Raw genomic sequence first — 24,385 nt, 5'->3', positions numbered from 1 at the left:
GAAAGAAAGAAAGAAAGAAAGAAAGAAAGAAAGAAAGAAAGAAAGAAAGAAAGAAGATGGGTAGATGACAGGAAGGAATATATTAATAGAAATAGATAGGTAAGAAAGAAAACACAAAAATACAGGCGATAGGTAGAAGAGAAAGCAAGGAAAAGAGACTGCCTTGTAAACATTAGATGGATTTTATGGACTTGTTCACCTTGTGAAAGAAGTGAGCACAACATTACATATCTATTTTTAGATCTTTAAAAATGAATTCTTGTCAGGTAATCTTGCAAAATCAGGAAATGAATGTATAACATAATGAATATTTAAATTCAATAAGAACTTCACACACTCCTGAAACTAAGGTAGTTCAGTGGCAACATTAAAGAGGGCCTAGCTCCAAAGAAAGGAGAATTGTTACCATGGCAACTCCTAGGCTGACTCATTCATAGATAACTCTTTAAACTTGTGACATGAGAGAAATTGCTTGAGGATTTTTAACACTGTACCAAAATACATACTGCTCCAAGCAGATTTTTAAAAATGCATCAGTACAGCTCTGTTTATCTCCCTAAAGATTTCTTTGCCATTTACAAGTAAGATGTCTCTTGACCTTAAATTTTCCCACCTTTGGGAATGGAGAAATGACCACAACAGAGGTGCAGGAGATGAGGGAGAACCCACATTGCTTGCCAGAAATGAAGTTCTTCATGTGCTTGCAGATACATCAGGATCACATCATGGGATAACTCTTCATTTCCACTCAGGTTTGAGCTGAGTATTACAATTCCAGAATGTTCCAGAGCTTAACTATAGAAATAAAACTAATTCATATAAATATAAAAAGCAAAACGAGTAAGTTGAAGGGGCAGAAAGACACAGAATACTAAAAAGAAAATACAGTAAGTTTCTCCTCTTTATCGTTTTCCCCTCTCCACTCCCCCTTAACTTCTTTCTCCTTTTGTTCCTTTGGCAATTCTTGAAAAACATGTCTTTATAGAGCAACAGTGGGAGATGTTTTCATACTTAGGTTCCTTTTGCTGAAATGGGTATATAATATGAGAAGGAAGTAGACAATGACAATTCCAAACAGTGTCAGGGACAGATTTCATCTGTCTAATGAAAACATGGGCACAGCACATTTAAGAGTTGAAACAACCCTTGGGGAGTATCCAACTCACCATTACTCACAGTGAGAATTAGTGTGCAACAATATCTTTGCAAATATCACCCCACAGGAAGATCTTAGGCCAGCATGCCTTCGAGTCCTAACCCAGGTCACCCAGTTGGTGATTACTTGGAGTGCAGAGTTATAGATCTGCATCATTCTACTGACTTTACCAGGAAAAAGAGTCCCCTTTGTGGAAACCAGACTGCCGGAGACATAAAAGATCATGTCTAATTTCTGGAGTTCATTATCAGCAAAGCAAATGTGCCACATACTTTTTTTTAATGATTTTCTTGTGTTTTTGTTTATTTATTTTTTTCAACTTCTATCAATTACACTTTATTCACTTTGTATCCACCCGATAAACCCTTACCGCCTCCCCTCCTAATCCCACCTCCCCTCCCTTCTTCTCGAATGCCTCTCCCTAAGTCCACTGATAGGGGAGGTCTTCCTTCTGATCTTAGTCTATCAGATCACATCAGGAGTGGCTGCATTGTCATCTTCTGTGGCCTGGTAAGGCTGCTCCCCTCTCAGGGAGAGGTGATCAAAGAGCAGGCCAATCAGATTATGTCAGAGGCAGTCCCTGTTCCCATTACTATGTAACCCACTTGGACACTGAACTGCCATGGGCTACATCTGTGCAGGGGTTCTAGGTTATCTCCATGCATGGTACTTGGTTGGATCTCCATCCCTGATCTTAAGCTGTACTATAGAGCAACAGTAATAAAAACTGCATGGTGCTGGCATAGAAACAGAATGGCGGATCAATGGAACCAAACAGGAGATCCAGAAATAAACCCACACACTTATGGACACCTGATCTGTGCCACATAATTTTTAACAGGTAACATTCTTAGAAAATATTCTAAACAATGTAAAGCTTATGGCGTAACTAAATTAATGCCTGTTGAGTATTATCCAATGAATGTTATAGTGTACCTTCATGATTTAATTAACAATTTGATTGTCTAGATTATCAGTTATGGTGGGGATTTCTATTTTCTGGATCATTTTTGTTGATGATGCTTACCTGTCAAATATATTTCCCTGAGGATGAATATGAGATTCTAAAATACATAGAATGATGTGGATTAAAAGTATGATTTATTTTTAACATGTCATTGCTTCAGTTTGCTTTCTGTTACTGTTATATAATACTGAGCAAATAAAACTTGGGGAGGATGCTCATGGCTTGGCAGGATTGATATAGTAAAAATGGCCATCTTACCAAAAGCAGTCTACAGATTCAATGCAATTCCCATCAAATTACCGACACAATTCTTTACAGACCTTGAAAGAAAAATTCTCCAACCAAGGACCATGTATGGATATAACCTAGAACCTTTACTCATGGTAGCTCAATAACCAATTAGTTTCCCGTAGTAGGGGGAACAGGAACTATCTCTGACAGGAACTCAATGGCAGGCTCTTTGACTCCCCACCCCCCAAGAGAGGAGCAGTTCTTCTAGACCACAGAGGAGGACTTCCCAGCCAGTGCTGAAGATAACCAGATAAAACAGGGCCAGACGAAAGGGGAGGAAGTCCTCCCCAGTCTGTGGACTTGGAAAGGGGCAGGGAAAAGCTGAGGGAGGGAGGGTGGGATTGGGAGGGAATGGGGGAGCGGGATGCAGCTGGGATGCAGCTGGGATGCAGAGTTGATAAAATGTAAATAATAATAACGAACAATAAAAAATAAAAATAAACAAATGAAAAAAAAAAGAAAAGAAAAATTCTCACCTTCATACAAAACAACAAGAAACCCAGAATTGCTAAAACAATTCTCTATAGTAAAAGATCTTCTGGAGGTATCTCCATCCCTAATTTCAAACTGTACTATAGAGCAACAATACTAAAAACTGCATGGTACTGGCATAGAAACAGACTGGTGGATCAATGGAATCGAATAGAAGACCCTGACATAAATACACACACTTATGGACACCTGATTTTTGACAAAGATGCCAAAACCATTCAATGGAAAACAGACAGCATCTTCAACAAATGGTGCTGGTCTAACTGGATGTCTACATGTAGAAAAATGCAAACAGATCCATACTCATCACCCTGCACAAAACTAAAGTCCAAGTGGATTAAAGACCTCAATATAAAACCAGACATACTAAACCACTTAGAAGAAAAAGTGGGGAAGAGCCTTGACTTCATTGGCACAGGAGACAACATCCTGAACAGAACACCAACAGCACAGGCTCTAAGAGCAACAATCAATAAATGGGACCTCATGAAACTGAAAAGCTTCTCTAAAGCAAAGGACACTGTCATCAGAACAAAACGACTGCCTACAGATTGGGAAAGGATCTTCACCAACCCTATATCTGACAGAGGACTAATTTCCAGTATATATAAAGAACTCAAGAAGTTAAACAGCAACAAATCAAGTAATCCAATTAAAAAAATGGAGAAGACAATGCAGCCACTCCTGATGAGACCTAACAAACTAGGATCAGAAAGAAAAAAAAGAAACCCTCCCCTACTAGTGGACTTGGGGAGGGGAGTGTGTGGAGAAGGGGAAGGAAGGGAGGGATTGGGAGGGGAGGAGGGATTGGGAGGGGAGGAGGGAGGGAACCACAGGGGGGATACAAAGTGAATAAAGTGTAAATAATAAAGAAAAAAAAAAGAAATAAAAAAAAAAAACTTGGGGAGGAAAAAGTTTATTTCAGTTTACAAGTCAGAGCACAGCACTGAGGAAATCTCAGGCAGAAACTGAAGCAAGACCAGAGACTGGAATCATGGAGGAGTGCTGCTTACTAGCTTGCTCCCAGCCTCATGTTCAGCTACTTTCCCCTATAGAGTCCAAGCGCACTTACCTGAATGATATCACCCACACTGACTTGGGTCCTCCTATACCAATTAGCAATCAAAAAATATCCCTCGTACTTACCCACTGGCCAGTCTGATGAAGGGATTCTTCAATTGAAGATGCTTCTTCCCAGGCATGTCAAGTTGGCAATCAAGGTTGTCCATCACAATATCTCTATTTTTTGTCACTTCACATTAATATGTAGCCACCCAAACATAAACTTTTTCTCTATCTTGACCTCCCTTTAGTAGTTACAGCTTTTTTTCAATCTATTATATCTATAGTGATTGATTTGGGCCCATTCTAATTGCTCCATATACTTTTATTTATTTATTTTAACTTTAACTTTTAGAAAATAAAATTATTTTCATACAAGCTATTATCATAGTTTTCCCTCCCTCATCTCCTCCTAGATCTCCCCACCTTCTTCCAATACTTTTTAAAATATTCATATTTAATATGTCTAAGTGTGTGCACTTGTGTTTTTATGTGTATGTACATATGAATATTATCAGAAAATATTAGAGGTGTCCATCTCCCTGGAGTTGGAGTTGCAGGGAGTTGTAAGACATCTGAAGCAGGTGGGAACCAAATATCAGCCTTCTGGGACAGCAGCATGAACTCTTTTTTTTATTTTTATTAATTACAATTTATTCACTTTGTTTCCTCCCTGTATTTCCCCACCTCCTCCCTTCCCTTCTGAATCCCACCCTTCCTACTCCTTCTCCACCTCTGCCCCTCTCCAAGTCCACTGATAGGGGAGGTCTTCCTCTCCTTCCTTCTGATCCTAGTCTATCAGGTCTCATCAGGAGTGGCTGCAATGTCTTCCTCTATGGCCTGGTAATGCTGCTTCCCTCCAGGGGGAGGTGACCAAAGAGCATGCCAATCAGTTCCTGTCAGAGACAGTCCCTGTTCCCATTACTATGGAACTCACTTGGACACTGTGCCATGGGCACAGGGGTTCTAGGTTATCTCCATACGTGGTCCTTGGTTGGAGTATCAATCTCAACATGCACTCTTAACACATTAGCTATCTCTCCAGCCCTCTAACAACAGGGGGCTTATTTTGTTTTGTTTTAATGTCTAGTTCTCTTCTCCTGCTAACCCGAAACCTTTCTGCCTCTATTTAGGCTTTAAAATGTCTTACCGCTATTAAAAAATTGAGCTTTTTCTCAAGTTGGACTCCTTATCTCTGGATTTGCCTCTCATCCAGTCCAATTATTGATCAGGGCAACAAATAGTCATTGTGTATCCTCTAGATGCTAATTCCTATCCTTAGTGCTAAGGCAATGACGTGGTAGATATGCTGGAGCTGAGTCCAGTCGAGGTAAGACAAGAGCACTCAGATCTTTCTCCTTGTATAATGACACTCAAGAGGATGAGCAAGTTTTGCAAGAACATGTGGAATAGTTAAACCCAAGCTTCTATCTTCTGACCAAGAAGACAGCACTGTATTCTCCTTCTAATCTAAGGCTTTTGTCAGTGAAGAGTATCCAGGTAAAGAAGCTACTGAAGAAGAATGATTGTCCCATGCCAAGAAGAGCTTACTAAGAGAAACTGATGTTTGAGCAACTGAAAAACAAGAATGGCTGGATGACAGAGTAAAAGAAACAAGTAAAAAGTGTGACGAGAGAGGAAGATGGGGACAAAAAAGATGCTTCTTGCACTTTGAGAATTTGCATTCTTGGTTTCACGGTATTGAGCTATTATAGCAGATTTAACCTTGAAATCACTGTGCTCACATTTCTTTTAATTAGGAACAAAATTAACTAGCTCCTTATCCATCAAAAGATGGGTGAGTGAAAAAACAGTGGGAAGTGAAGACTAGTTAGGAACCTATTATAGTCAGTCATGTAAGTCATACAGTCTAAGTCAGTGGTAAGTATTATACACAAGATAAAAAATTCAAATGCCACCTTGGTTAGTTGGTTTAACAGAGTCAAGAATAACTTCTAGTTTTGAGTTTGGATGATTGCACCAAGATGGTTATGGAGGACCAGATTTATGGGTTTGTGGATGTAGTTTATACTGAGGTGATAGGTCACTCACTCCATTATCCAGGATTCTGTCAGCTCATTTCTAGCCCTTCCCTTAACCAATAAACTCATCCACTTTTCCTAGAATGTTATACATGTATAATCTAAATTAAGAGATTCTTTGCTTCCAGTTTCATGTGATATTTGACTTTTATCTAATTGTCACTTGGAAATAATTTTTAGCATGAAAAATATAGTTGTTACAGTAGCTAATGATTAATGAGTCTTTTAGTTGAAAGTAGTAAGATATTTTGGCAGGCTTTTGTGTGTGACATCCATTGTACCAGAAGAAAATTACTCTACTCCCTATGCTCCTTGAGGATTATTATGGAACAAAAATGTTGACTTTTTCTTAGGCATCATCTGATGAACCATCCAGGGTACTGCTGAACAATTGATTGTACTTACCATTCTATGGGGATGTCATCACCATGCCAGTAAGAGGATAGCAGTGATGTTCCTTATGAACAAGATGATGAAGAAAGATTCATGGGAAAATATCAGAGAGATGAATGAAAAGTCCCCAGTGGAACTGAATGTCAATGACTAAATGGTATCCATTAGAACACAAAGCAAAAGTCAGCCCTAGGCAAATGATAAAAGCTAAATCTTAGAGGAAAACCTTTTGTGCTGTACCTGGTACCTAAGTCATCATCTGTGATATGAAATAGTGGAAAAGAACTAGAATTGTAGATTTAAAACACAGTCAAGACATGTTTCACAAGAATCACTGTGGACATGCCTTCATGTAGCTTCCTCCATATATGAGATTAATTCCAATTTTGTAAGGGAAGTTTTGAGTTTTAAATACATAGTATATATAGCATATGAAAAACATCAGTTAAAATGGTGAAATTGTGATAAAATATTAATTAAAGCCAGGTCTCATTATTATGTAGGTGGTAAATTGGACAACTTATATATAAGGTGCTATGTTCCTCTGTAACATATGTTAAGCAAATTAATTTTCATATTTGTTTAGACATAGCTTTTACAGTATTAGGCCTATTGCACACAGTCTTTTGATTAATTAGTCCCACAGTCTTGTTAATAATATTTGTTCATATAACACAAATATGGTAATTAAGTACCGCACTAGTGGACAGATTTGCTCCAAAATTAAGCTCTAATAAACAGCGCATCTTTAAGTAGATTCCAAGTCTCCTAATTCTTGACGCCAAGTCTCATTACCATACTGAATGTCTGAGCCAAAGGATTAAATGATAGCTCAGTCTGTTTCAGCATTGTGTTAGCATGGAATTTTTATTGATAATTTAGACCACAGTACCACTTACATACAATAAACAGTCATTGTTAACACCTAGCCTTCAAGTATTCATATTTCAGTTTTACCTACTTACACAGGTCACAAACCTGGTGGGTGTCATGATGCTTCGTTCTTATCCATCCAACTTAATAAAGTTATCAAGTGTTGACTTTAAGATTCCATCGAGTTCCATTTTCTTTCTCCTCTTTACTGTCATTGCTGTATTAACTGTTATTTGTTCTCTAGGTTAACATAAGCCGCTACTAATCTGACATTTCTCTACTTGATAGTGTGACTTTCTTACTACAGAGATATAAATTAAGAAAAGTGAAATTATCCTGAGTTTTCTGAGTGCTTTAAATGGGGGAAAAATTCAGGCCATGAGCTGCTTATACTACTAATTGAAAAACTGAGAAACTTGGAACTAAACAAAGCTAAACCTCTCCAACTGGTCATTATCTTTCACAAGTGAGGAATATATATCACTCAACCTATTTTCCTCATCATCTGGCATAACTCTTTGATTATAGTAAATAATCACAAGATATTAATGGAATAAATTCATCATTCTAGTTACACTAAGATTATTTGACCCAGAAGTTTCTAAAATGAACTGTACTTGCTTTAGAGTCAATATTTTGATATGTTTTACCACAAGAACAACTTTAATTGTTTGCACTTCTGATCACCAAAACTGTAGAATATAAGACATATAAACTGTCACTGTTTAGCATAAATTTTATCATCGATTTTGAGAAATTTGATCTAGTGCTGTGGTTTGCAACCTGTAGGTTGTGACCCCCTAAGGGGTCAAATGACCCTTTCACAGGGGTTACATATCAGATATCCACATTGCTGTTCAAACTATAGCAAAATTATGTTATAAAATAGTAATGAAATAATTTTATTGCTTTGGGGTCACCTCAACATGAGGAACTGTATTAAAGGGAGGCAGCATTGGGAAAGTTGAGAACAACAGATCTAGTAGCTAATGAAGATTTTAATAGTTTTAATGAAAATAAATATTTGTAGTTTGTACAGTATAAATCAAGTTTAAAATGCTGAGCCTCTGCAGTAGTATCACCTCTGAGTTCCAGATAGGGTCCCATGTAGTTCATGGCATTGTAAAAGAATTGTGTACTTAACTGTCATGTCACTGTCACATGCATACATTTATTGTTATTTGCTGGATGTGGCTTCCTTATCTGATTCTTATTTAGTATATGACTAGCAATATTACTGCAAATGCTTTTTATTATTCACTGTTGTTGGCTAATTCCAAACATTTTCAGGAAATAACGTAAGACTGACAAAATGTCTGACCACCCAGATGGAAAAACCAAATGTGGCTATTACCACCACCCAGTTGTCACAACCAGAATTTCCCCCTCAGATTTTGCTAAAGGTATTCTGAAAGCAAAATTCCCATGACTTTAAAACTATAGATCTAAAATAGAATCTGTCCTTCATTCTCCGGAAAAAATAGATTTTGTCCTGTGAAGCACACACTAAGCTACTATTAATAAATTTTCATAAACAATAACATGAACTTTGTAAAGAATGATAATGGAGAATGCATACAATGTAAAGGTCTTAACAAAATTTGGCTAATGAATAAATACAACAAATATGTATTAATAGCTGAAATAGTACTCAAACGTGGAAGGAAGGATTAGAAATTTACAGCAAATCTGAAATATACAAAGGTGAACATTCTGTGTGGTGAACAGGCAAACTAGTCACTTAAATGGAAGATTCCACTACAATCAAGTCTTCTATGGTTCATTTTTTACTATTATTTAGATTTGCTTAATTGGGCACACTAAAGTGCTAGATTTGTCTCTTTTCCCCTTTATCATTGTAGTGTGCTGATTGTTACCATTTGGTCTCCAGATGACTTTTCCAGGTAGTTCTCTTTGTTTAAAAGGAATTGCTTTGACAGGAGATATGTGTGCTTCCTCTCTCCTTTCTCCTCTGGTTAATAAGCCATACTTATCTCAAGCATGTGGCCTTTATTTGAAAGTCATTTAACATCTGTGGTTCTCAGATTGCTTATAGTATTTCCACTTTATAAGTCAATTAGTTGTATGTGGGTAATTTGATGTTTCATTTGTCATATATATATCATAAGTAACAGTAACATATTCTGATTAATGACATTCTGATCTGGTCAGCATAATTGTTTCTTTTTCTTATTAGAGAAAAATAAAAACTGTGTCATTGTATCCCAAGGAGAGTAATACTAAATATGATACAATGAGCTCAGAAGCAGAAGATGTTTGGACTCTAAAGAAGTAGAAAACCATTGTCCATTTACTCATTCATTATCTAAAAAACAATGAACTTTGCCTTTTGACTTTCTTTGTTTCTCCTTCTATGCAACAATGCATTCCTAATTATGTGTCATGGCTTTCAAACTCAGTCTCACTGAGACTGTGTCAAATATATATTTGCTCAGTAATAAATTTCTTAGAGAAGACTTCAATATGTCCTTCCTTTTTTTTTTTGTCAGGCATATGCTTATTATATACATGTGAAAAAGAAGTTCTTATTTAGTTATCTAATCCCCATTCTTGAAGCTAGAGAAGAGCAGAGCCAAGTAGTAGAGAGTTAGTCGATGCTTCACCATGGAGCTGTAAACAAGATACTCTCCAACAACCGAAGCTTTAATTGAGATACTGTCCATCATTCTGAGATAGTCTATGGAGCTATAGATAGTCTACCGTCCACCAGAAAGACTGTGGGTAGGATACTCTCCATCATGCTAAGAGCTGTACATAGTACATTCTCCATCAGCAGGACTGCAGATGAGATACTCTCTATCAACAGGACTGTGGGTACTGTAGTCTCTATGAACAGGACTGTAAGGAGGAAACGCTCCATCAGCAGGACTGTAGGAATACTTTCCATCAGCAGGAGCTGTAGATAAGGTACTCTCCATTTTGTAAGGAGCTGTAGCTATGATACTCTCTATCACCTGGCATGGTAGGTAAGATACTCTCCATCATGCTAGGAGCTGCGGAAGTGAGAGGCAGTCATGTTGAGCTTCACCATAACCAACCTGTCAGAGAAAGTAAACTTAGCTTTGAAAAGAACCTATCTCACAGCTCTCCTGAACTGGCATGGCTGTTTTAAAGAAAACAAGGATTTGTGCTTAGGACCTCTTATAACATGTATTAAAATAGATGAAAATATAATGTGAGCCAGGGCCTTGATTCTTTCTCAAAATACAACTTTTATTTTATAAGTTTGAAGGGGAAGAATTGTTTATAAAATCCTTTTGGATATAATATTAGATGTTAAAGAGATATATTGTCTGTGCTAACATTGAGTGAGACATGTGCTGCTGGCAAAGGCAAGTAATAAGCCACTCTCTTGTTCCTAGGTCTCTGAGAAGTCCTCTTAGCACACCTTCAAGTAACAGGTATACCTCGGTATAGCAAAACAGGAGACTACTAACCATCTTTTTAAACTACATTCCTTTGTATTTATTTTTTCATTTAGTTTTTCTCTTTACATCTCAATCTTATCCTCCTTCCTCCTCTCCCAGATTCTTCCCTCTATCCCTCCATCATCCTCCTATCTTGCCTCCCCTGTCCCAACCCACCCTAGCACATCCACTAGCATGAGGACTGTATGTCACAGTGTCCTGGCAAGACAACCCCACTAGTGGGAAGTGATCAACAAGAGTGCAGCAGAGACCATGTGTGAGACAGCTGTCAATCCCCTTTCTAGTGAACCCACATGGAGGCTAAGCTGCTCACTGGATATTTATGTGTAGAGGGCCTAAGTCTAGTCCATGCCCCTTGGTTGATATTTCAGTCTCTGTAAGCCCCTCTGGGCCCAGGTTAGTCAGGACTATTGGTCTTCTTCCAGAGCTCCTGTCCCCTCCGGATCCTTCCACCCTTCCCTCCTCTCTTCTACAAGGCTCCTCATGCTACCCCCATTGTTTGGCTATGAGTCTCAGTTCTACTAATTATCCTATATTAGGGATCTTTAGCAGAAAGTCTTGAACACTATTGTAAAAGCACACATATTTCTGTAATAGTGATGCAAGACTTTGAAATGTTTAGTAATGCCAAAACGAAAGTTATTTCATTGAAGGCAGGGTTTCTCAATCTTGAGCTGCCAGAGTTTTTCTTTTTTTAATTAAATTTTCATTTCTTGTATTAATTACATTTTATTTACTTTGTATCCTAGCTGTAGTCCCCTCCCTCATTCCTTCCCAATCCCACTCTCCCTCCCTCATCTTCTTCCTGCCCCTCTCTAAGTCCACTGATAGGGGAGGTCCTCCTCCCCTTCCGTCTGTCCCTAGCTTATCAAGTCTCATCAGGACTGGCTGCAATGTCCTCTTCTGTGGCCTAGCAAGGCTACTTCTCTCTCGGGGGGGGGGGGGGGTTGTCAAAGAGCCAGTCACTGAATTCATGTCAGAGACAGCCCTGTTCCTTAGAAGCTAAACAAGAAGGAGGACCCGGGGTAAGATGATCAATCCTCACTTAGAAAGACAGATGAGATGGACATTGAAAGTAGGAGAAAAAAAAAAACAAAAAACAAAAAGGGGCCTACCATAGAGGGACTCTGAAAGACTACCTAGCAGTGTTTCAAAGCAGATGCTGAGACTCATAACCAAACCTTGGGCAGAGTGCAGGGAATCATATGAAAGAAGGGGGAGTTAGTATGACCTGGAGAGGACAGGAGCTACACAAGAACCAAATATATCAGGGTACAGGGGTCTTTTATGAGACTGTTTCTCTAACCAAGGACCATACATGGATATAACCTAGAACCCCTGCTCAGATGTAGCCCATGGCAGCTCAGTATCCAAGTGGGTTCCCTAGTAAGGGTGCCAGAATTTTTCAACTATGAACACTCTAAAACAGCTAATTCTTTGTGGGAGCTATGATGTGCATAGCAGTGTGTTCGTAAGATGGCCATTTTCTCCTCACAGATGCTAGTGCCACACCCAGTTGTTACTGCCAGACCTCTCTTTAGAGGTATTTTGAAAAGCAAAATTCTCATAACTTTAAAACCACAGATCTATAACTTGTTGTGATCAGTTAGTTGTAAACACCACTACTCTCAGACCAACCAGCAACAGAATCAAAAACTCTAGGCACAGGGGTCTTTTCTGAGACTGATACTCCAACCAAGGACTATGAATGGAGATAACTTAGAACCCCTGCACAGATGTAGCTCATGGCAACTCAGTGTTCCAGTGGGTTTCCTAGTGTGGGAAACAGGGACTGTCTCCAACATGAACTCAGTGGCTGGCTCTTTGATCACTTCCTCCTGAGGGAGGAGCAGCCTTACTGGGCCACAGAGGAAAACAATACAGCTAGTCCTGATGAGACCTGATAGGCTAGGATCAGAGGGGATGGGAGGAGGACCTCCCCTATCAGTGGACTTGGGGAGGAGCATGGGAAGAGATGAGGGAGGGAGGGTGTGATTGGGAATGAGGAAGGGAGTTACAGGTGGGATACAAAGTGAATAAATTGTAATTAATAAAAAATTATTTAATAACCACAGATCTAAATTTAAATGTCTTTAATTCACCAGAAAGAAAAGAAAGTCTTTTATTTAATATACTATCTTTCATGAACCTTCATTGAATGTTACTGATTTGATATGCTCTCCCTTTCAATGAATCAAATTCCCTTATGCCTGAATTAGCTTGACCAATTTCATTAGCAATCTCACACCCACTAATCCTATTAATTTACTCAGTGTCAGAGAATACCCTTTGGCCAGCAGTTTCCATCAGCATCACATTTCCCCTAAGGAGTAACTTGCAAACTTCAGAAAGCAAGATGAATGATGTAATAATGTCAGATTCATACCTGGAAGTGGAATTCTTTTAGTATTCTTGGCCAGGAGCAAGAATCCCTTCCTGAAATGTCAAAACTTTAGAGAACTTGTGTTTTGGTTTCTCTCTTTTTCAAAAGATTTTTTAAGCTTTTTGTTAGCTCTTTATGATTTTCCCATCATGTACCTCAATCCCGCTCATCTCCCTCTCCCCTCACACTTACCCTCTACTCTTGCAACATCCCCTCAAACAGGAAAAAAAAATCTTGCTGTGGAAGCTGTAGTGTGTAACAGTGTGTCCCACAGTATACTCTTCTGTCCACACTTCTTTTCTTGAAAATGTTTATTGCAATGACTCGTTAATCTGGTACGAGGCCTCTGGCTTCTACTATTCTATCAGCCCTGGAAACTCACTAGGACTCCTCTCAGATGCTCTGTTGTTACTACCCTGTGTCATAGAGAAACTGTAGTTTTGATCTGTAGGACCAGCCCTTTCATGCACCCCAGCAGTTCATTGATAGGCTAGAGGCTGGGGTAGACCAATGCAAAGCCTTAGATCTGGGCCCAGCGGTATCTGAGCTGTTCAACCCACCTCCCATTGTTATACCCTCAGGGCCAGCTCACTGCAACACCCCCTCCAAACAAGGCCAGTTCTACCCTGCTGCCCAGGCAAGGTATGGGGCCTGTTCTCCTGAGTGATGCAGCCACTGAGGGACATGCCCAGGTGTCTTACTCTCATGACAAATTCCCCCACCTGCCATAGGTGACAAGGGATAAGGATGAAGAGGAGGGTGTCTCTCCCTTGCCCATGCTATCACAAGGCATGCAATTTGCAGGGCCAGCTCTCCCATGCTCAAGCCCTCAGGCTGGCTCACCTGCACCCTGCCATCGGGGTCAGCTCTACTGTGCTGCCCAGGTGAGGTACAGGTCCAGTTCTCCCTAGTACTGTAGCAGATGAGGGGCAGGGCCAGCTCTTCTGGATTACTTTTTACTACAAATTGGAAATGTCATTGCTCTAATTTAGAACCATGATGTAATTTTCATTCAATATTGAAAACAGACTGAGTTATGTATAGCAAAGCTCTCACCAGATGCTTACAGTTCTTCATTTCTCCACTGAAAATAAAACAGCCTCCAAAGATGGAAGGGGAGAGGACACAAAAACACATACACATGAATGCACACACACACACACTCACACATACTCGCACATACATACATATACAACTTCATAAAGGTTACTCTTTTATATTATTTTATGTTTACACTAATTTATTCTTTCAACTCCCTGTTGTTTACTTACCACAAGATATATTTTAATTACAACATTCATTTTCAATATAATTGACAAATATTATATAAACTTATCCTGTCTAACATGATATTTTTAAAAATGTATATATTTTAAGAAGACAAATTGAGTAGTTAACACAGGCATTACTTCACATACCTGTACTTTCTTGGTAAGAACATTTTAAATCTATTCTTTTAATTTTCAAGATTATGCCTTTTTATGCTCTAAGTTCACAACCCAAATCTTACTTATTGGAGAGAGTTATTGGTGTCAAGGCACTGTATATGTCTGATGGGACATGAGTTCATCTACATATGAAGGCCAACTGTTGTTTCAGACTGTTCACAGGCTCTGTGTATGATTAGAACAGAAGACTCAACATTATTGCCTTTGAACAAGAATGGCTCTGACTCGGTGCAAGATGTTTTCTGAGTAAATATTAACAGTGTGCCTGAATACATAAAGGTGCTAAAATTGCTTCTCTGGGGTCAGTATTCCTCGTGACTTAGTGTTTTTCAGAAATACATAATTCTATGTTGAGGGATCTACACAGGATGGCCAAATACAATCATCGTCATTCAAAGCAGCGACCGTCCATTCCGCTACCAATGCCAGGGCACATAGGTTGTGCGCTAGGTTCTTATTGGTTGATCATCGGTAAAGAATTCACAGACACTGATTTTTACTATTAGCATTTACATCTTAGAGACATCATGATCTTACTGTTACAAACTGATTTTCTCATAACATACATACTTTGTGCTGTTAGTTCTTTAAAATGAGATAATACCTAAAGCACTATGGTAATGGTAATGATCAAAATCCTTCTCCTTTGGAGTACTACATGTACTGAGGCCAGATATTTCTGTCACTTATTGCCAGAAAAAAAAAAAAAGTGTGGTCAGATGTCTTCATTGTAAGCCTTTGCAGGGTGTAGGAAAGCAAGCAATTAAGTATAAATCCAACTCTGAACTCAAATCCATTCTTTACATGGAGCAATGATAACATAAGAAAGAAACTTGGTCATTTATACTACTGGCATCAGTCTTCAGACTACGTAATTATCTTCATTTACATACGAATTATATCTGCCTCTCAGGAAACACAGCCAAATTGTAAGTCACTATGAATAACTAGAGAAAGGCAACTGATAACACTTACAAGTTTAATAGACCACCAGTCGCTCAAATGGCGTTGCAGTTTGAAAACATATTATCTTTCTAAGAGCACTCACTTTAAGTTAACACAGAACCAATGTTCCACTCTGAAATAAAACTGGAGTATGATAACCAGGGGTGAACATTTTTACTGGGTATCATTCAAGGTTTTTCCTTTTAGTTTCCCCAAAATAATTGTTGCCATAAGCTTCAATCTTAAAATCAAGTTACACTTGTTTGCTCTGTGAATGCTTATCTGCATTCAGTCACTGCCCCGGGACTTCTAACACATGCGTTGCTCTGTGCTTGGAAGTATACATTTCAATGTACTCCGCTGTATCTCTTTGGAAGCACAGGAGGGGACTCTAGCTAGGTATTCACAATACCACATGCACAGGTTCTTTTTATGAAATTTATTCTTTCATTTCTTATTGCTATTTATGTATATGGTATTGTGTCAGGGAGCAGATGGCTATGGCACACATGTGTAGGTGAAAAGATGACTTGGTGAGTCAGTTATCTTCTTCCACCTTTATAAGAGTTCCAGGAAGGAACTCAGCCTTTCAGGTTTGTGCTCAAGCGTTTTGATCCTCTGAGCTTTCTTGCTGACCTCATGTGCTTGGTTTCTCAACAAATGTCCTGAAATGATGATGCTTGTAAAATTCTTTTTTTCTTTCTTTCTTTCTTTCTTTCACAGGATTATACACTCACCATGTATTTCCAACAGTCTTGGAAGGACAAAAGGCTTTCATATTCTGGAATCCCATTAAATCTGACCCTTGACAATAGGGTGGCTGACCAACTCTGGGTGCCAGACACCTACTTTCTCAATGACAAGAAATCATTTGTGCATGGGGTCACAGTGAAAAACCGAATGATCAGGCTGCATCCTGATGGAACTGTTCTCTATGGACTAAGGTAAATACTTTTATATTGCTTGTTTTATGTCTCTGTTTTATAGTCTACTTTTACAAGCGGGCAGAAGGGAGAGAAGCACGGAGAATGGCTTACATACTTAGTGTCAATATCTTTTGCTAGAAAAATTTTGAGGGTCTATTTGAGCGCAATGTAGACAACCTTGCCCATCATCTGTAAGTGAGGAGTTTTTTTTCTTGACTGTCACAAAACAAAGTAGTAAAGTTCTTTGTTCCAAATAGATTTAAAGTCAACTGGCTGATTATCACAGAGTCAATCAGACAGAACCGAAATGAATTTTGAGTGTTGTGTATAGCAAATTATAAAAGAAAATTAGATATTTTTTTTAAGTAATTGGAAAAATTGGGACAACTTTAAGGAAAAAAAAATCAAAGTGTTTTTTATTTCATTCATTTTTTTACATTTTGCCTTTATATTGAGGTCTATAATTTTTACTAAACTATTTTGGGACATTTTGCAAGAGCTACAGGTAGGGTTCAATTTTCCCCCAGAATCTCTAGTTTATTTGTGTATCATTTATTAAAAATGAATTTTCATCATTAGATTGTGCCAACAACATTGATCAAATATACTGGGTTTTTAAAAATATAGTCAGCTGTGTCCCATGGTTCTATTTATTTATTTTTACACAGGGTCACCCTCTTTTAATTCAGGTGGCTCTAAGCCAAGTCATGAAAGCAAAGTGTATATGGCCTTTAATATTATATTAACATTTCAAGTTGTTTGAGACTGAACATTCGTCACATGTTCCTACAACTTTTAGAATGAATTTGTCCGTCTATCACAATAAATGTCTACTATGAAGAAGTGCTGAGTCAATAAATTAGTACGGGAAGAATTTACATCATGAAATTACGCAGATTTCCAGTTCATGAATATGATATCTCTTTATTTCCTTGAGCTATCTCTAATTTTTATCAGCTGTTTTCTGTATCACATTTGTGTTGTTGTGTTTTTGACACTAGTAAAAAGATAATTTGTCTTTGACTTAGATCAGCAATGTTTTATACCATAATGGGTCTTTCATTTAATTTTGCTTATTTACTAAGTCATAAAAATGTTATCAACGTTTTTGTAACTGAAGGCTTAATAATTAAAAATTTAAGTTACATTTCAAATTTTATTTTTACTTTTACAAAAACTTTAACTAAACCATGACTTGCTCGAAGTGCTGGTATTGCCTTCATAAGCCCTTTGAGAGGCAGAGGAAAGCTATAGAGGTTTTACTATCAGTATTCTGCTGGGGAACAGAGTGCAGCTATGTCTGGTAATAACGAAAATCAAAGTTGCAGTTTAGAGTTTCACTTCAGGAATTTTAGAAACTATTGGCAGCCTTTAACAATGTACTGATGGCTTAATATTCCCTAGCTCATTATTAAGAAAAATATCATAAAGTAATTAATTTGAGATTGAGTACATAGTAGCCCCTAAGTCATAGCTCTCTAAACTGTGCTTCATCGGATATTGGAAACTTGCCTTCTGCGGTCAGCCCTCTAACTCCTGGGGCTACTAATGATTAGAACACAAATACAGTTGTCCAATTAAGAAAGCACTCAGCGCCTGCTCCATGTGCCTATCCATCTGCTATTCTGACCCTGAGAAGAGTTTTCTCGGAGTCTGGAGGCGTCTCACTGTGGCAAGCAGCATCTGGAATGAAGAACCAAGATACTTGCAGCTTAAGCAGTCCCTGTTCTCTAGTCAGCCATTTCCATGACTCAGGCTTCTATCAGATTTCCTCTCTTAGCCTATCTATTAAATCCTGCTCACTTCAGTTCCTCTGACATAACATTTGCTGGTTGTAAAAGTGAAAATCTGCCTGTTTCTCATAAAAGCCTTTTAAAAAAATAGCTATCATTTATCATTCTTAAGCAGACAAAGCAGAAAGTCCTTGTCATATAACATATGTTTTGGCATCTTTAGGAGGGTAAAGTACTTATTTTAGACATAAGTAATTGAGAGAATGATACTGATGGCTTTATCCATTTTCGTAAGTCCAGTTAATTGTCATGGTGAATGGGCCCATATATTAAGAAGTAATTTTAGTAATGAAAAGACTGATGTACCCAAAGCCCTGTTAGCCAACTACTCCATAATCATAAAACAAAATTCTTAAATTAAGTCAAAATTTTTATTCAAATTTAATATGAGGTGCAATTTTTAAGCTATATGAAATTACAAGATTTTAAAAACTATTCCAAGTCATATTTTATACCCAAAGTGCAGTATCTTATCCTGTAAGCATTCTTACGGAATGGCACTTGATATAAGATGATACTGAGTAACTGGGCTTCTGTGAAGCTGCTCTCTAACACACCGGTCCTTATGGCCTTTGCTCTTGAGTAACCTCTGCTGTAACAAAATACGTTATTCAAAGGAGTAACTCTGCCACCACTATTATAGCTTTGTAAATAGGAGCTGGTACTTTAATCTATTACTACAAGCCTCTATCCTCCAAAAGTTGGCAAAATCATTCATTTTTCTTAGCAAGTCACTCACTGTCGAATATCAGGTCCTCAAAATCCTCCTTCCTTTTCTCTTTCTTCTCATTTCAGTCTCAGAGTTTTCTCTTCTCTCTGAGCTAACCTCTTAACAATAACATCTAATCTTATTATTGCACAGTCTTCAGACACAGCACCGTTACAGCTTAATCATTAGACTTTTCTCTTTAATGATTCCTTCAAGTTGGTTTTCTCTTTGAGTTCCAATCTGCTTACAACCTTGGTTTCCTCTTCTTTATCACTATTCATTCCGCAGTCTTCATCAGCAAGGCTACTTGCTTAAGCAGCCACGTCCATAGTTACCAAAGCCATTTCTCACTCTCTACTTGTTTTCATTGAATGACTTAATGACGACTGTCCTTGCCTTGAGAGCTTATCTTTTGTCTCTAATATGTGCTGTCGTGGTTATTGCAGATTTGATCTGCTCATTGAATTGAACAACAATAAGTGTCTAAAATCCCCCAACCAAGTTTGGAAAAAAGGTTTGTAATTGGCTACCAGTATCTGAATTGGAAAGCTCTGCCTTTCTGCCAGACATAATTCTTACTTCATGTCATTTGTTTTTCTATCAAACCAGGATTCCTTTTTGTCCCATGTAATAACAAAACTACCAGCATCCTAGTATGTCAGCACAAAACACAAGATACCTTGATCCCTGAGACTTAACCTGTTGCTTCTTACTTGTACTGTTTAACTCATTCTCGTTTACAGGTTATTCTATCTAAATTAATACCTTAACTCACTGTCACTCCTTAGCCAATTTCATCACTCATTTTCTCTACTTATTATCATTGTCATCTTTATTTTCCTACGAACATGCTTGAAGCCTCCACGCTGAATTAGTAGCTTCAAAGTCCACATAAAATTGGTTTAATTTTCTATGGAATTGATAAATCTCTAGTTGTTTCTCTAAATATCTCTACAAAATTTCAAACTTAACTATGTACTGAGTACTGAAAAAAATCTCCTGGAAATTATAATATAGTGGGATACCATACCATGTCACTGCAACGCTGCTGTCTTATTAAAGGCCTCTCCTTCTCTTGCTGAAAGTGCCCTTCCCTTGTTGTGTAAATGGATGTCATCTTCTCTTCTTTACATGGCCTCACTGTGTGCCTGTGTCCAAGTTTTCACTCTTTATAAGGGCACCACTCTGCCCCCATGATAACTTTTCCCATTTTACATCTTTGTCTTGAAATCCTCTCTCAAATTTCTTCCATAAAGATGACTACATTCTCTGTAACCCACAGGACAACTGTCATTCCATACCCCATCACAATTTCATCTCACCAAGACTGCTGGGTTTTCAACTGTTTTTATGACACTTTAACTCTCGGTGTCTTGGAGCTGGTTAAACTTTTCGTGTAAATAAGATTGTGCAATGATTGAAAATATTAATTTCATTTACCCGACTTTCTTAAACTAAAGGATTGCCCAGAACATGTCTGTAAGAGCAATGTTAATATGTGCAGGATGCACTTACCTGACCCATAGTCATCAGCTGCAATGTTTCTTTTATCTAAATGATGGCGTTTAAGCAAAGAGTGATTGTTGCTATTAGTGACCAGATGTATTCAGTCTCTTATGCAAACACCATCCAGATGGTCGCACACACTAGCTCTCTCCAAGGCCTATACATGTGGGGGCTAAAAACTGTGTTTGTTTTTTTCTCCTTAAAAAGCGGCAGGCATGGAACGATTTGATTACGTGAAGACATTTAGTGGAGTATTTAGCTTCCCAAGAACACCCTCTCCTCCTTTTGTCTTCCTCTTTTAACTCTACCAGTGCTCTCCTTTTATTATTTTTAAAGTGTTTCTTTTTCTGTCTTCTACTGGAAGTGAAACCGGGGCTATAAAGATTCTGTGAAAGCTTCAGTAGGCAAATGGGTAGCCCAATCACAGAGAGACTCAGTGTGCACACTTAGGTGTCTTCACAACTTGTGAGCACGCACAGGTAATGTTGTGTATACTGTGTCACTTAGAGTAATATTTGTAGATAGTCTACCATGAGATGTATCTGTAAATATATATATGAAACTGTATATTTGAAACTGCACTATAGCTTTGCACTCGACTTGTTACTCCACTTTCATGTACATATTTAGTTGTTGTTTTGGGCCTATAAGCTATACATATTACGAAGCTAATTCTATATATACCGATATAGAAAATACAAAGTAAACCTTCCAATCTCATTTTTTATTGCTTACTTAAAAAGTATTTTATACGTGAGGGTATTTTGCCTGCGTGTATGTTTATGCATCACATGCATGCCCGGTGTCTGTGAAAGGCAGAAAATGATATTGGATCTAGGCTAGAATTAAGCTGGAGCAGCCATTGCTCTAACCACTGGGGAATCTCTATAGCTTCTATTTGTTCTTTTTTAAAAGCAGACTAAAAAAGAATACACATCACATTTGATTAATGTATTATCAAAAACTTTGTAGATTCCTGGTTTCTATTTAATGCCTTTATAAATAATATGTTGTTTTTGTCTTTCCATCCCTTGATGTGTTCCTACCTGAGCTTAATGGTAGATAGATTCAGTGTTTGTGGTGCTATCATTGGTCAAGACACTTCACCAAGACCTGTACCAGGAGCAAAGGCCAGCAGCTGTTTCTTTATGATGAAATGAGTATTAAACTTCTATCCGCCGCAATAATTCCACTACTTTTAACCTCCTTAGGCTACTGGGAGGTTACAGGGCTACCAAAACAAAGAATGTCACACAGGGTAGCTTCAACAACAGAATGTTATTGTCTGGTAATTTGGGGCTAGGAACAAACAGCATGTTAGTAGTGCTGGCTTCTTTTGAAAGCTGAGAGGAAGGAGGGGTCTATTCAAGGCCTCTCTCCTTGTGTAGAGCACTGTCATGGCGAAGCTTTCACAGTCTCTCTATGTGTCAGGTGTCTAAATTTCTCCCTTCACTAGAGTACCAGTCATTTGAATTAGGGCTACCCTAATTCAATCACTCTTTAAAGATTTCATACTTGATAGAGTTAAGTTCTGGGGTTAGAGCTTCAACATATGAATCTGGGGATAGATAAGTCATCCTGCGATGCCGATGATTTTAATTATTCTGATAACTGTATTGTCTCAATCAACTTCCAATTTTCAACATAGTCATACTACATTTTTCCCATCTTCATTTATCAACTAGATCATTCCCTAAAGAATTTTCCCTCTGCCATCACTGCTGATCTCAAAGTGTACTGTGTGTTATAGCAAAAAAATAATCTAAGGCACTTTATTTATAGCTGAAAAAAAAAAGTAGATAGGAATTAGTGAAGTACTGTCACAGTAATGTAACAATGTGACAAAGAGCATGAAAAACCCAAGAAGTACACATAAACTCAAGTTATCAGAACTGAGAGGTAGGTCTTTCTTCTGGAGATGACTTCTTCGGGTGTCAGGACTGTCATTGTGTCCCCGCTCATGCCAGTAAGGATTTTACCTCAGATATTGTCACCCTCAGTGTGTTCATTGCATTAGAAGAGCAGAATCAATTGCGTTTCTGTAACATGTCAGATTTTGCTGTAACAACTTGCTTCTCTAACATCTCCAAGTGTGACCACTGAGATCCAAATTTTGATCTTAGTTTGTGTGTTTGTATATCATTAGGAAGTCAGGGGTTGTAACCGGTGTCAAGGCTGAAGTCTACTGTGGTTGTTCTTTCCAATGTTAACTTTTAAAAAAATCATTTGTAGATAACTGTGGCCCTTTAAACTCTGCTGCAGAATTCTTAGGGCTGGAATAGTCTTGAAGTTTCTTTATTTTTCTAAATTATCAATTAATTCCCTAGTCCAGAAATGGGAAAAACATCACAACTCTGCACTGACACTTCTAAATAATATTGAGAATGTAAGACATTGACTTACTTTTTGAATTTTATATCTTCTCTTTCCTAGAAAATATTTGTTCCTAATGATATTTAAATGATAATTAATTTACCTGCTATATATGTCACATCTATGTATATATATTATATACATTCATATATGTGTATCTTTGTTTATACACATGTATGTATGTATAAATTAAGATACAATGTAGCATGCAGGTGAATTATATGTATTAATTTTATTGTAATAGATTCTATTGATTAAACTATAATTTTTCTACATTTTGTATTGTTTAGCTATTTCTTTTATTTTTTTAAGATTATAAAATAATTATACCATCTTCCTCTTTTCTTCCCTTTCTTCTAACCCTCCTATATGCCACTCTTTACTCTCTTTCAAATTCATGGCCTCTTTTGTCATTACTTGTTAGTGTGTGTGTGTGTGTGTGTGTGTGTGTGCGCGCACGTGTTTCTAAACACAGAAGTACATCTTGTTTATCTGTATTATGTTACTTATTCTGCATGTGTTCAGGGCTGAACATTTGGTATTGGATAGCCAATTGCTGCGCTCTTTCTGGAGAAGACTATTTTTCTGCTCTCAGCACTCATTAGTTGCTTGTAGTTCTCTGTGTAGCGTTGAGACTTCCTGGAATCCAGACCTCTACCACCCCTATGCACTTTAGCATGTCCATTGTTGATATTCTTCAGCTCACGTTTGAGGAGACATATTGCTGAGATGATGTCATTCCTAGGCGACATAATCTCATGGCAAGTTTCCTGTTCCTCTGGCTCTTACAATCTTTTCTCCCCTTCATTGCAATGATGGCTGAGTCTCAGGTGTGGGAGTCATCTTGTAGATTATCAGCTGGGACTGAGTGCAGTAACTCTGTGTTTTGTTGTTTATGGTTTTTCCATTATAGTCTCTTTCTGTTGCAAAGAGAATTTTCCTTGATGAGGACTATGCTTACCTGAGAAAGTCATAAAGAACCATGCTATTATCTACTTAAAAATATCTGTAATACATGAAATTCAATGTATAAATCCATATATATAGTTTAAATCAAGTTTTACCATAATGCTTCTAATAAGATCCAAAGACCAGCTAACCAAAACCACAATACCCAATAGAAGAATCCCTCTTTTGAGTTTTTGGCCAGGGTTTCTCATAACACTTCCAAAACATATTGCTGAGCGCTGCTGGCCTTGATTTCCATCCAAAAGTGGGCAAGTTAAGTCTCCATTTTTGAAGATTCCATGAACTTCAGAAGCAGGCATCCAGAAGTCCCTGAGCCAGAACAAACCTAAAAGCTTTCTCTCTGAAGACTAGCTTTCATGATACCAAAAAGCACCATGCAAGCTTCTGAAGGAGGAGAGTAAGCAAATTCCTATCTAGCTGTGATGCCTATGAGTCAAAACAATGACTAAGGGTACAGTAGTGGATGGAATGCCTTCACTGGTAGTAACCAAGGGTACTGTAACCAGACTTGAGAGTCACTCAACAAGAGGGAAACCATGAGTGTTACTGGAAAACTAGCCAACTACTCAGCATTAGTGAATGAGTGTAGTCATTTCATATTGTTAAAA

At 37.9% G+C, this 24,385-nt stretch overlaps 1 protein-coding gene across 1 annotated transcript in view; it reads left to right on the top strand.

Annotated features, from left to right (window-relative positions):
* Positions 1-24,385, top strand: part of Gabrb1 (gamma-aminobutyric acid type A receptor subunit beta1) — a 450,390-nt gene that overhangs the window by 159,475 nt on the left and 266,530 nt on the right. Inside the window, exon 4 of the mRNA XM_055629226.1 lies at positions 16,225-16,445. Coding sequence (XP_055485201.1) covers positions 16,225-16,445 — 221 coding nt within the window. The remainder of the gene's footprint in view (positions 1-16,224; positions 16,446-24,385) is intronic.

This window comes from Psammomys obesus, unplaced genomic scaffold, assembly GCF_907164565.1.
Source record: "Psammomys obesus unplaced genomic scaffold, mPsaObe1.curated_primary_1811, whole genome shotgun sequence".
NCBI classification, from domain to species: Eukaryota; Metazoa; Chordata; class Mammalia; order Rodentia; family Muridae; genus Psammomys; species Psammomys obesus.
Note: the sequence above shows the minus strand (reverse complement) of the source record. Positions and strands in the feature narration are given on the sequence as shown.